Below are 12,332 nucleotides of genomic sequence, written 5' to 3'. Positions count from 1 at the left end.
ATATATATATATATATATATATATATATTTTTTAAACTAAAAATAAAAGATAGGCATGCAAGTATATATCTTGCTAATGGGTTTTCCTTGGTTGAATTTAGGATTTGGGAGAAAAAAGAGATAGGTATTGGTAAGAGTCTTTGATTCAGTCAGTGGACATGTTCTCTAATTGACAAAATGATCTTTATAAGGAAATGAGATATAGTGCAAGGCCATCTGGGCCTCTGTGAGATTGTCTAGAAGTCTGGCTTCCCAGTGAATGGGGTTAAGAGAAAAAGTGCTGTGGAGCTGACTGTATTCTTATTGCTCCTTTCCCTTACCCCCATTTAAAGGTACGCTCAACACACTTTGCTCCAAGGGGAGAAGGCTGGAGAATCAGAGACTAACACGACGTTCTATCCCAGAGGAGCGTTCAAGAAAATAGGTCTTCAAAATATTGCTTATGCCAATGCTATCGTAATGGTAATGCAATACTGCTGGTCCACTAACCCATTTCCTGCCAAACTCATACCACAAATGTTTGGTAACCAAAAAACAACAACAAAAGAATTTGTCAACAGATTACTGACATGTTCAGCTAGACACTAAAGACTCTGGACACCAAGAAAGCTGGAGTGTCTAGCCGTCTACTCTACTAGCTTCCCTGTGTGTTGGTTTTGCTTGTTATGGTTATTGGAGGTGGGGGTGGGGTGAATTCTGGCTCATTCTTTTAGTAGAGCGCAGGGCTGGGTGACAGAGAAGCCTAGATGAGTCCTGAGTTAGCCACATCCCCTGTGAGAGTGAGGTGCTAAGTTAACAATAACGAACTGACTACTACAAATCAATGAGATTAAGGCTAATTCGTATAAGAGCATAAGGTTTCCACATAACTAAAAAAAAAAAAAATTAGAAAAAATATTAAGGGCACATCATTCTGTCTAAATACATATTGCTTTAATAAATAGGAAAGATCTGGTTTAAATCTTAACCCTATATACTTTTTGCTTGCTGCAACTTTATCTCTAGCTTCCCAAATAATTCCCCCTGAAACACACACTCATGCACAAACATACACATACACACAAAAAGTAAAGAAAGGAATCAAACTTTGTTGATCCTATCAAACATTTTTGTGCAATGCTTGCACCTCTACGTAGTTATGGTTGCTCAATCTTTATTTCTGGTAATCGTAAGTATCAACAGTCCACTAAGAAACATTTCTGGTAACGTAACTATTACCTTGACATATTAGAAAGATCAGGAGGGATTCTCGTTTGCAACATATACACCATGATTTACAAAGAGATAAGCCACCTCCGAAGCGATGGGCCCAGTCTTGGAATAAGGACCCTGAACCGTCCACTTAAACACCCTTAAGCACCATTAATGGTTCGGGAGGAGGTTGGGGGGAAAAGACTAGCTCTTTTGAAAGAATAAACTGGCATTTAGTAGTCCATGATGGGGCGCAGATGTATTTGAGAGCACTTGGCTGGCAACTTTAATATCGCCATGATCAACTGCCCCAGCCCCCACTTCAGGCATGAAAACATCACTGTCACACACTGTCATAACTCACACATGTTTTCTGGAGTGCCCCTTCCATCTTCCTCAGAGTATATGCCTCACTTCACCTGGATCTCCTTGTCAACTAAAAACTACCTTCTCAAAGAATCACTCTTCCCAGTGGACAGTGGCAGGGGTCATCACCAAGGCCATTTCTCTTAAAATGAAGATTCTTCAGGAAGACAGTCTTTTGCAGCCAAGCTGTAATGTTCCCCAGACCTGCATCGTCCTCATGAACCAGTACGAATGACCGCAGGGAGATCACTGGAATGCTCTAAGTAAATAAGGTGGGGGGGGGTCCCGTTGATAGAGTATGAACAGTGTTTTTTTGTTGGGGGGGGGGAGAAGTCGCCTTCCATGCCCATATTCTTTGCAATCATCCATCACCTAGGAAACCAGCAGCTATTCTCAGCACTTTAAGTTGGAAATACAGCCTCTCTTCCCAGTGGTCCTTCTTGTTTATCTTGGCAACGAGGTTTGATAATTAAATCTATGTTACTGCAGAGTAATGCCACGGGCCCAGTGGCTGGCATTTCAAACCAATTTGTTTAGGTTTCTTTCTAACCCTAAAACGATCTAAAGATAGATCACCAAGACCTCTGACTTTACCTCTCCTGCAGTAGGATAAGGGACAGAGTCTCCCCTGAGCATCTGTACCCCCCAAATCATCTCCTTTGCATTTTCCCTTCGATTTTGTGTTGGTGACTTTCTCTTGTCCTCACTAACATTTTTGCTGTGGATGAGTGATTCTAGCAAATGCTTCCTCTTAAATTTTATCTATGTAATGCTTCTATATATTATATACGTCTTACAATGCATCCTGTAATAGCTGCCATTTTTACATGCCTTTGTGTGAAAAACGAATGATTTTCATATAGTCGATCCTGACCGCTATCTGATAATATCGGTATTATCACTCCCACTTTTGTAAATGAGGACACAGAGGCCTGAAGTAGCGGACGTGGGATTTGCAACAAACCCCAGGTCCTTGCCACCATGCCGTGCCGCATCAGGACTCTTTTTAGTGGCAAAAACCAAAACAAAACAAAACACCCACCTCTTTTTAATGGCTATTTGTATAAGTATTTTACATCCTTCAACATTCAATTCAGTGTCTGTTGAGTGCTGACTATGACAAGGCCCTGTGGTTTCAGGTATATCAAATCTTATCAATAACAATGTAGATCCTAAATCATGAATATATTAGCAAGGGGGCACATCAGTGTGCCGGGAAACCCGTGTTTGTCATCTGCTTTGCCACACTACACCCAGGCCCAGGGGACACTAAATAATACGCAACCACCTTTACCTAGTTACTGGGATTGTCACATAATCCCATCTTGAGTCCACGCTATCCTTTCAACACCTATCAATGCAAAGAGAGCTGAGGCTGACTACCATTATCTACTTTCCTCTATGCCCGGAGTTCGTGGTAAGTACTTCACATCCATCTATTATCTTGTTTGGGCCTTAGAACAATAGTCTGACCAGTTATTATCCCCATTTTACAGATAAGCAAACTGAGGCTCAGAGAGCTTGCCTTGCCTGAGGGTATCGAGCCATAAGTCACAAGAACAGAAATACCTTTCTCCAAAGACCCCACTCTATCCACAAGGACATATAAGATCAAGGCCGTGTCCGTTGAGGCTGTAACAGATCCTAGATCACACTTTTTATTCAAGGACTTGTCTAACAATCTGCCTATACCCAAAATAAAGGGTGGGGACTCTCATTTTCACTGGGCCTTCCTTAAAACTGGACGGTCCCCAGGGGCACCCGATGGGAGTTGCAGGTATCCTTTCGATAGTGACTTGATTGGAAGGGGTTAATAAGTAAGGAAGTGCTAACAGAGAAGGGCGGAGGTGGAAAACATAAAGCCTGTACTAGGGATTATGGGTCAGTCGAGGTGACAAAGGTGTAGGCATTTGATCGTTATATAGAGTGGATGGATGAGGAGACCTGGCCAGTGGGAAGTGACAGAATAACCCAGTAGCGTAGACACGGGGAGAGAGACGGGGGCCAATGAATGGGAGCAGCAAGAGACCAAGCTTTCCCACAGCAGAGTTGGAAGAGAGGAGAGAGGCAGGCGGTACATGGTGGGCTTTAGGGGCGCCCTGTCTACCTGGGTGGAGGAGGCGAGCTGTAGGCAAGTCTGGTGTTAGAGCCGCATGAGGACTGCTTGAATGAAAAAATGAGAGAGGATGAGGTCGATGAGGTCATAAGGGCACACAAGGGGGAGGGAATTTGCAAAGGGGAAAAAGTTGGGAGGAAGTTTTTTAGAAGTCGTGGCTGGGCGGGTAGGAGCAGCAGACAGGAAGCCACTGATGAATTCTGAGAAAAGGACTGATGTATATTACAGTAAGGAAAGGATGCTAAAGGAATCCTTGGTATGCCCCACACTGTGCAACTTGCTAAATTTGGTATGGGCTGAGCACCTCTAGTTCTCCAAAAACATTCGTATCTGTGTGGGTAAATCCTGTGGCTGTCACAATGGGTTTGCTCAATAAATACATTCATACATAAACAATTCAGTTACTATTAAAACTTCTTTCGGTGCTTTGAAAATTCCTAGATCTCACGTAAGATTTAAAAAGGAGCGTGGGGGACTGGGGTCTCTTGTTCGGAGAGAGCACAACAAATCACTTACAAGAGAGTACATAATTCAAAGCTGAAATGTCACAGTAAGGAAAGAATGGGGAATTATCGAAGTATCGTAAATGACCGTGTCCACTCGGCTGAAGACCCTCCATCATTTGTCCTCAAAGTGGCTCAAGAAAATAAAAGGATTTTCAAAGTCCCCCTCAAAAGCGTTTCACAGTACCCATGTTTGCCCACATCCCGCCAGAACACAGCAGTCTGCGTTCCAGAATCCAGTTTTCTTATTTGCATTATAAGCTCCACCTAGACGTTTTCTTCGCTCAAAACATTGAGGAGTGAATTTATTGTCGACCATACTTCAGTGGAAAAAAAATGAACTTGTTGCATGGTAGACTAGACATAATTTAGAATTTTAGGCAGGCACCCAGGGTTCCGAAATCTGGCAAAACCACAGAAGCTATTAGCTCAGCTATCAGAGATCAGACAGGCAGTGCCGGCTGAGCTCTGACCAGGCCTGGGCCTGCACAAAGTGGGCGGGGTCTCGGGCCTCAGCTCCAACACAGCTGTGCATGGATGCTTCGGGTCCCCCTCCTGGCAGAGAGCAGCAAGGATCAGCCTCCAGACCCTCAAAGGGGAGCCTTCCCTGGGCAAGCCACCGCCACGGAGGCACCGTGCCCGCCCCCCATTTCAGGGCAGGCTTTGCATCTTCCGAAGAGCTGGTGGACAGCTCTCAGTAAACGCAGGCCCCGTGATGTACTGTCTCCTATCACAGAGCATCCCACTGAAGCCTTTGAAGAGAAATGGAACATGAAGTCCCTATGAAACTGTAGCGCCCCCCGCCATGTACACCATCAGCACCAAAACCCAGCAAACGAAAAAAAGCTAGACTAGATGTGTGCTAACCAGAACCGATGTGTTCATCTGTAATAGCTTACATGCCACAGTTCTCAGGATTATCATAAATGCATCCCTGGCTGGCCTGGAGCTGTGAAGTGCAGACTGAGTGGGGCTTTGGTTGCCCTCTAGTTATGATTCCTGAAGTAGCCAAACCAGATAATCTGGTTTAAAAAAAAAAAATCTTATAGTGGCTGAATTACAACTCTCCGGGGTGAACAGAAGGCTGACTGAGCTACATTTACAGTGTGTAGAGCAACACGGGGTTTCAAAGATAATTCCTGACTCCAGGATTTTACAATCGAATAATTATCTGGTTTTACTACCGGAGTGGCTCAAATGAAACACGTAACTGCCAACCGTGCGTTACGCTTTGCTTTGTTGACTTACAGCTAAGAAAAAAAAAAAAGAACCTATCCTGCAGGAATACTGGAGATGAAATAGTTTTAAACTCCCTGGGGGACAAAAACAGTAGTCACACAGGACATTTCAGGGAAGTCACAGATGATTCTTTCTTATAGTGGTTTAAAGTCACACGTTCTGGAGCCAGATCGCTTTGGTTCAAGTAACAGCTCTGCCACTTGTTAGCTGTGCGGCTTTGGATAAATTACTCAGCCTCTCTGTGCCACAATTTCCACATTTGAAAATGAGTATATAACAACGCCCACCTCACAGAGTTTTTGGAAAGGTTAAATAACTCAGTATTATTTGCCATCCCTCCACCTCTGCACCATCACCTCTACTTAAAATGACAAAATCGTCTCCTGAAATAGAGTTGCCCATTATTAGAGAGAAAACAGGCTTAAAAGTCAGGGACAGTAGATTTCTTCCGCTACTGGTTTATTTTATAGTCACCCCAAGGTGTCAATTTGGCATTTGGCCCGTTAGAGAAATCAGTATTTTATTCTGGCGAAAAAACCTAATAACATGAGCTAATAACAACCATATATTTACACCACCTGGCAGGGTGTCTAACACTGGTAAGACCCGGCAAAAGAAGGGTTTTTTTCCATGAATGCCAATCGAAATTTATTTTGTCAGTTGCCATGACGTTTTCTCTCCATGAGGGTAAAATGAAATATGATGAGGTCAAAAAGTGACTCTAGACTTTGTCACTTCTGTCACTTTCTAGATCGAGGTACTTAGCGTTGATTTCAGCCATTTGTACTTTCCAGTCATAAACGTATGAACATATTTTCTCTTTGTTTTCCCCCTGCAAGGTAGTTGTTATGAGCCTAAATGCTTTCAGCAACAGGGATAGGAGGGGGAAAGAATCACCCAAGGCTCCGGAATCTCTAGGCCAACCACTGTTCTAACCAAGGGACTGTGGAAATATGGGGTGAGCCACTTCAAGAATGGGAACTTCCCTGCCAGGTAGGATTTGTTGCTGGTTGCATCCTAAAGTCAAAAGTATTAAGAATCTTCAGGATTATCCATTCCTCTGCTTTTTCTTATGGAGAAATAATGGAATAATAATAATGATGATGATGATGGAAAGCTAATAGTACAGTGGTAACTGATACATGTGTCTTCACACAGTTGTAACCTTTCCAAGGAGAACCATAATTCATGCATTATAATAAAGACTTTCAGCATCTTGATTTAGAGGTTTTGAACGAGATTTATAGCTTTTGAATAAAAGATTTATCACTGAGGTTAGCCAGTGGCTATTAGCCAGAACCTAGTTTTTACAACCTCACATTAAAAAAGGATGGGCCAGAAGCTACATAATTCAGAAAGGAAGCAAAGTAGCTCCCAGCTAGCAGAACCTGAAGGTCAGACAGGTAATACAAACTGTCAATCCAAAAGCACAGCCACCTTGCCAACCGTCATTTTAATAATAGCAAGTTTGTTTAAAAGCATTCGGTCTCATGTCTATTCTAGAAGTCACCCCCAATTCACTGCAATGTGCTTCTTAGTACAGTGTCTCTGGAAGCTGCTTGCCTGGTTAGATGGGGGTGGCTTAAACAAAATAGGGATATTCCGAGCAAGTTATAATCCTTTTGCCAAGAATACACAAAAACAATGGAGCAAAATGCATGGGAAAATAATGTATCATGACATTCTGTAAGCTACAGAGACAATGAGCTGGCTGGACACATCAGACCCTCAGCCCATTCAAACTTACCAAAGTGTTTTTAAGAAGTGGCAGGTACTCATTTGTTCTTACATCCAGTATCATTTAAGGATGTCAGAATTCTCCACCATCAGCTGTGTAACAGTACCTCGGGCTTTTAATTCCTCCCACCAGAAGTACGAAAGGCAAATTGCTTCTCATATCAAATGCTTAAAGCAAAGGCTGAGCACTGCTTTAAGAGCCAGTCTGAGAGACTCAGAAGTTCTGATTCCTCTCTCATTACAGCTCCGAGACTGTGGAGGCCAGGCCTGGGGGAGCCGCGGAGACTTGAACTCCTTTTCAAGTTAGACACCCTCCGAATTCCAGGGGCTCCCGCAGCGGCTCTAAGACGAATGCCCAAAACTTTCAGGGGGGATGGACCCGGGTGTGCTGTGAACTCCCGGAGTGGGTCTCAGAGACTGGGTCTCTCTGCCTGCCTGCTTGTATGCCAGCCTCGGTGATTGAGACCCATCTCTCCTGGGCACAGAAGGGTTCCCTGCAGGGGAGGTGTCACAGTGGGCAACACACACACACGCACGCACACGCGGAAACCTTATGGAAAAGGCACCCGCTTACCTTATACTTCATCTCGGCGGCGGGGAGTGGAGCCGTTTTCCTACACTAGTGAGACTGCATCAAGCACTGGCGAGTCCTTCCCTCCATGGAGTGCAGTGCTAAATGAAAGTGAGAACGGCCTGGGCGGGTTTGCCAGTCGCAGCGCGCCGAGCTCCCGTACAGTTTCTGAGCTCACTGTTATGACTGAAGCTGGCGGAGCATCGAGCATATTTGCATACCTCCCGCCATTGGCTGGCGGGCCAAGGTAGTGCGGGGCCCCGCCCACCTCTTAACTTCGGAAAACTGACAAAGAACTTGTAATGTGGTCATTTCTTTTTACATTAGCAGAAGGGGTGGAAAATAAAACAAAGTGGGGAACCCTCTCTTTACTCCCCATTCTCCCCCCCACACACAAAAAAATATCCGGGAAAAGGAGATTCTTTTTCAGATTAACCTATGTTTTAGAGACGTTGAATTCACAGAGCAGTCTGACAGCCCTGCTTCCTGTGACCTAGCAACTCCTTCATAAACCCATTTCATTTCAAAGCCATTCACCTCCCAATCTCTACATGAAACGAATTCGGGGAACAAAAGGTTTTCTGTCTCGGGGCCCCTTTTTACTAACTACCCCTGCTGATCTCTCTCTCTCTTTCTCTCCTCCCCCCTCCCCTTTTTTGTGGCTGTTTGCTTTTTTTGTTCTTTTCAATGTTCAAAGTACTTTCAACATCAGTCTGCAGAGGAGCCAGAATACAATTCTCTCTCAGTGAAAAGGAGCTCCCCTTGCACAGGCACCCGGGCTTCCCTGGCCGGCTTCTCACCAGGGCCTCGGAGAGCTGAGTGTCAGCCACATTCAGCTATCTTCTCTGGCTTTGCTGAGGATAAAGGTTAGATGTGACCTCTCCTGAGAGGCTGGCCAGTGCACGCCCTATACATCATCGCCGTCCACTGAGCACTGTGTCCTTTGATGGCTGGCATTTCTAGCTCCAGCTTTGAACACTGCAGTGTTTTCCTTCTGACCTCTCTCCTGAAGATGACCCATTAACCCACCAACACTTATTATCGGGGGAACAAAAAATGCCCACTGTTGGATGAGCCTGTTTAAGAAAGACCAGTCTGTCCGGTGAAGCACAGAACATTTGGTTCAGCCTCATGATTTCTATAGAGAAAGAGGTCACCCAGGAGAAGACAGAAACAGTCACCTTTAGCGACTCTCCGGAAGAACAGAGCTGAGAGAGGGGAAAATTCCTTTTCACTGGGTCTCAGGGTTGAGACTCCGTGATTGCAGACAATAGCTGTCCCTGAGTGGGATGGGCTCCAACCAGACTACATGACTGGGATGGAAAAATCGTCTCTTAATTTTTTCACTGACCTAGTTGGATCAGAATCAGTTTGATTCCCCTCCCCCACAAATTCCCAGTGGATTAAAATTTTAGTTTTATGATCCAAACAAAAAGAATGGGAGAGCAGCTGTCCTGCAAAAGTGGTTTCCAGATACAGGGCTCATAGTTGAGATCACAGTTTAATATGGCACCAATTCCCTGGATGTGACCAGCCCCCACCCCCACCCCCCCTACCAGCAGTGGTAGCGTCATGAGGATGACACACCCGTTCAGGCCTCAGCTTGGACTTTGCTTTTCCTCATTTAGCCTTGGAGTGAAAATGAGCCTGAATGATTTTGCAAGGTCTTTCTGAGCACGAATAAAGCACACACCATGTTCTACTGTACGGCATCCTCCTCACAGCCCCACGGTCTTCTGGGCGGCCCATTAGTTTGCAGGAAATTGTTTGGTGTCTGCCTGGATCAGTCAAAGGCCTTCTCATCTGTAAGATGAGTCTTGTGGCCTCCAGAAGATCTAGATAACATTCCTTTGGCTTCCTAAACAGTAAAGCTGAATCCGCCTTTCTGTTTTGTTTGATGAGTACCATTGAGTAGGTGAACACTACCGCACTCATTTCAGTGCTTTCAGACGGTTTCCCAAAGCATTTGCTAGGGCTTTTTATCATTTCTTTCTCTTGCTAGAAAGTTTAATTCATGCTAAGTGGCCCTCTTGCTTTCCTTCTCTCCTGTTGGGTAAAACACCTCAAATCTACCTGAAGTTCATTTCAGGGCAGTTTGGGTTGGTGTTAGTTACCTTGGAGTCAGGTAAACTGGGTTAGAATCTGAGCAAATTTTCTTAACTTCTTGATTTTGGTGCCCTGAGGTATAAATTAGAGAAAACAATACTACCTACTTGCTGGAGTTATAATGATTATTGAATGAGATAATATGCATAGGGGCACCTGGGTGGCTCAGTGGGTTAAGTGTCTACCCTCGCTTAGGTCATGATTCCAGGGTCCCGGGATGGAGTCCTGCATCAGTCTCCTTGCTCAGTGGGGAGCCTGCACCTCCCCCTGCCCCTACTTTTGCTCTCACTCTGTCTTTCTGATAAATAAATAAATAAAATCTTAAGAAAAAAAATGAGGGGCGCCTGGGTGGCACAGTGGTTAAGCATCTGCCTTCGGCTCAGGGCTTGACCCCGGCGCTATGGGATCGAGCCCCACGTCAGGCTCCTCTGCTATGAGCCTGCTTCTTCCTCTCCCACTCCGCCTGCTTGTGTTCCCCCTCTCACTGGCTGTCTCTCTGTCGAATAAATAAATAAAATCTTTAAAAAAAAAAAGAAAAAAAAATGAGATCACGCGCATAGAAATTAATAATCCCAGTACATAGTAAGATCTTAGTTAATGTTTGCTTATTAATAGTTCCTTATTAATTATTTCATTTTAAATTCATCATATATTATTTTATTTCTATATTATATAACATTATTATGGTATATAAATATATAAATATTTATTTAATTATATTAATTATAACTGCTATGACTGTTAGACTGTCAATATTTTAAGTGTGATAAGCCATCAGAAAAAAGGTGGAGGATAGCTTTCTAATTTAACAGATATCGATTGAGCATCTCCCAGGTACTATTCCAGGTGGGGAAGGTAGAGAAGCAGCCCAGACAGACAAAGTCCCTATCCTCTCGGAGCTTACACTCTCCTGGAAGTGGGGGACAATAAATCAATGAATATGTAATATAGTTTGGAGTGCTAAATGCCATGGAGAAAAATTAAGCAGGGAAAATTGCTAGAGGAAAACAGATGAGGGTTGAGGGGCTGCCTTATTTTAGAGAGTGGTCAGGTAAGCCCCTCTAGGGAGGTGATATCAATGGCATGAGGGATCCACTCAAAGATCTGGGGAAAGAGCATTCCAGATAGAGGAAAGCACCTGAGCTTGGTGGAATTAAGAACAGCACCCAAGCCAGGGTACCTGGAGTCAGGCACCTGGGTTTGGGTAGAGGAGACTCAGACAGGTGGCTGGTGGCAGTTGGATTTTCTCCTGAGCGCCGGAGGAAGTCACCGGAGTGATTTGAGCAGAGAATGATGTGATCTGTTTCTCTGTGTTTTTACCCTTCGTGTAAACACTCAAGGCCAGCAGGCTATTGGTTAAAATATTGAGCTCTGGTCTTAATGCAGCTTACATAATGCAGGTAGTTGTTACTGTATTCATATTTAGTATTAAGTATGTTAGTATTTAGGCATTTAGTAGGTTTTTTTCCATCAAATACCCTTTGGGGAAACACAAATTCTCTCACTGAATAGGAAAACAGCTCCAACCCCATCTATTACCTGAGATTTTTGGATGCAAAAATATGGTTTAAACTATGCTATATAAACACTGTTGATTGATCTATGGGGGCCAAACTCCTACTCCCATAGGTAGGCTCCTAAAATGGGCCAGGACTCTGGGGCTCGGGCCCTACCCTGTGCTCGCCAACACCCTGGCGGCCCCTCAGCCTTGCCACCTGCCTGCTGGTTGGCCGAAGGCTCTATCGCCCCAGACGCTGAGGCAGGCAGGAGCAAGGGACAGGGCACCAGACGGCGTCCAAATGATTTTCCAGCTGCCACTGGACACGGGCATGGATACAGCAAGAAATCAAGAGGATGCCACAGGGAAGAGATTCTCCTATGCACAACTTGGGAGGAACCCATGTGGCTGCTGTCTAAGAGCAAAGGGCAAGGTCAGAACATGCAAGGACAGAACATGAGCTCGGGAATCTAGTGCAGCCCCTCTGAAGAGGACAAAGCTGCTCCGAGGGCCGGGGTGCCTTGCCCGGGGCGCCGCCAGATTGGCTTGTAATATCGCTGCTTCAGGTCCGTTCTCTGTCTCTTTTGTTTGATCTATTCCAGTCCTTCCTTTGTCGTTTCCCAGCCTGCAGTCTCTCCCTGCTGGAATCTACCTTCCACATCGCTACCTGTTTAATTTCTAAAGTTCAGAGCACATCACGTTGCTACTGGGATTAAAAACCTCTAGGGACACTTCAACGCCTTTAAAAACAAAATCTGCAGACTTTGGCATGGACTATAATTTGAGCCCACCCTTCCCTTCTGGCCTCATCTCTTCCCATCCCACCACCCCCAACCCCACATCCCATCCTCCAGCCAAACGGGGTGGAGGGGGGGGACTCACCAATTCCAAGACACACTTGTACTGTCCTACTTCGCACAGATGGGTCCCTCTGCCTAGCGCGTCCTCCCTTCACACTTCTGCTATCAAGCCGAGCCCCAACACTAACCCTTTTGTGCTTCCTTG

The 12,332-nt window shown here is 44.9% G+C and overlaps 1 protein-coding gene across 4 annotated transcripts in view; it reads right to left on the bottom strand.

The window, feature by feature from the left end:
- The window catches only part of NEDD9 (neural precursor cell expressed, developmentally down-regulated 9), a 114,999-nt gene that overhangs the window by 38,188 nt on the left and 64,479 nt on the right, over positions 1–12,332 (bottom strand). Inside the window, exon 1 of one of the 4 annotated variants that reach the window (XM_034660320.1) lies at positions 12,210–12,290. The exons of 1 other annotated variant lie outside the window; for it this stretch is intronic. Coding sequence is in view for 1 of the 3 variants with exons in the window: in XM_002915911.4 (XP_002915957.2) it covers positions 7,727–7,738 (12 nt within the window). In the remaining 2 variants the exon portion in view is untranslated. Of the gene's footprint in view, positions 1–7,726; positions 8,051–12,209; positions 12,291–12,332 lie in introns of those variants that run through there. 2 more of the 4 variants (XM_034660319.1, XM_002915911.4) reach the window with 2 other exon arrangements.

Source organism: Ailuropoda melanoleuca, chromosome 5 (assembly GCF_002007445.2).
Source record: "Ailuropoda melanoleuca isolate Jingjing chromosome 5, ASM200744v2, whole genome shotgun sequence".
Lineage (NCBI taxonomy): Eukaryota > Metazoa > Chordata > Mammalia > Carnivora > Ursidae > Ailuropoda > Ailuropoda melanoleuca.
The sequence above is the reverse complement of the archived record's forward strand: the minus strand, read 5'-3'. Positions and strand labels throughout refer to the sequence as shown.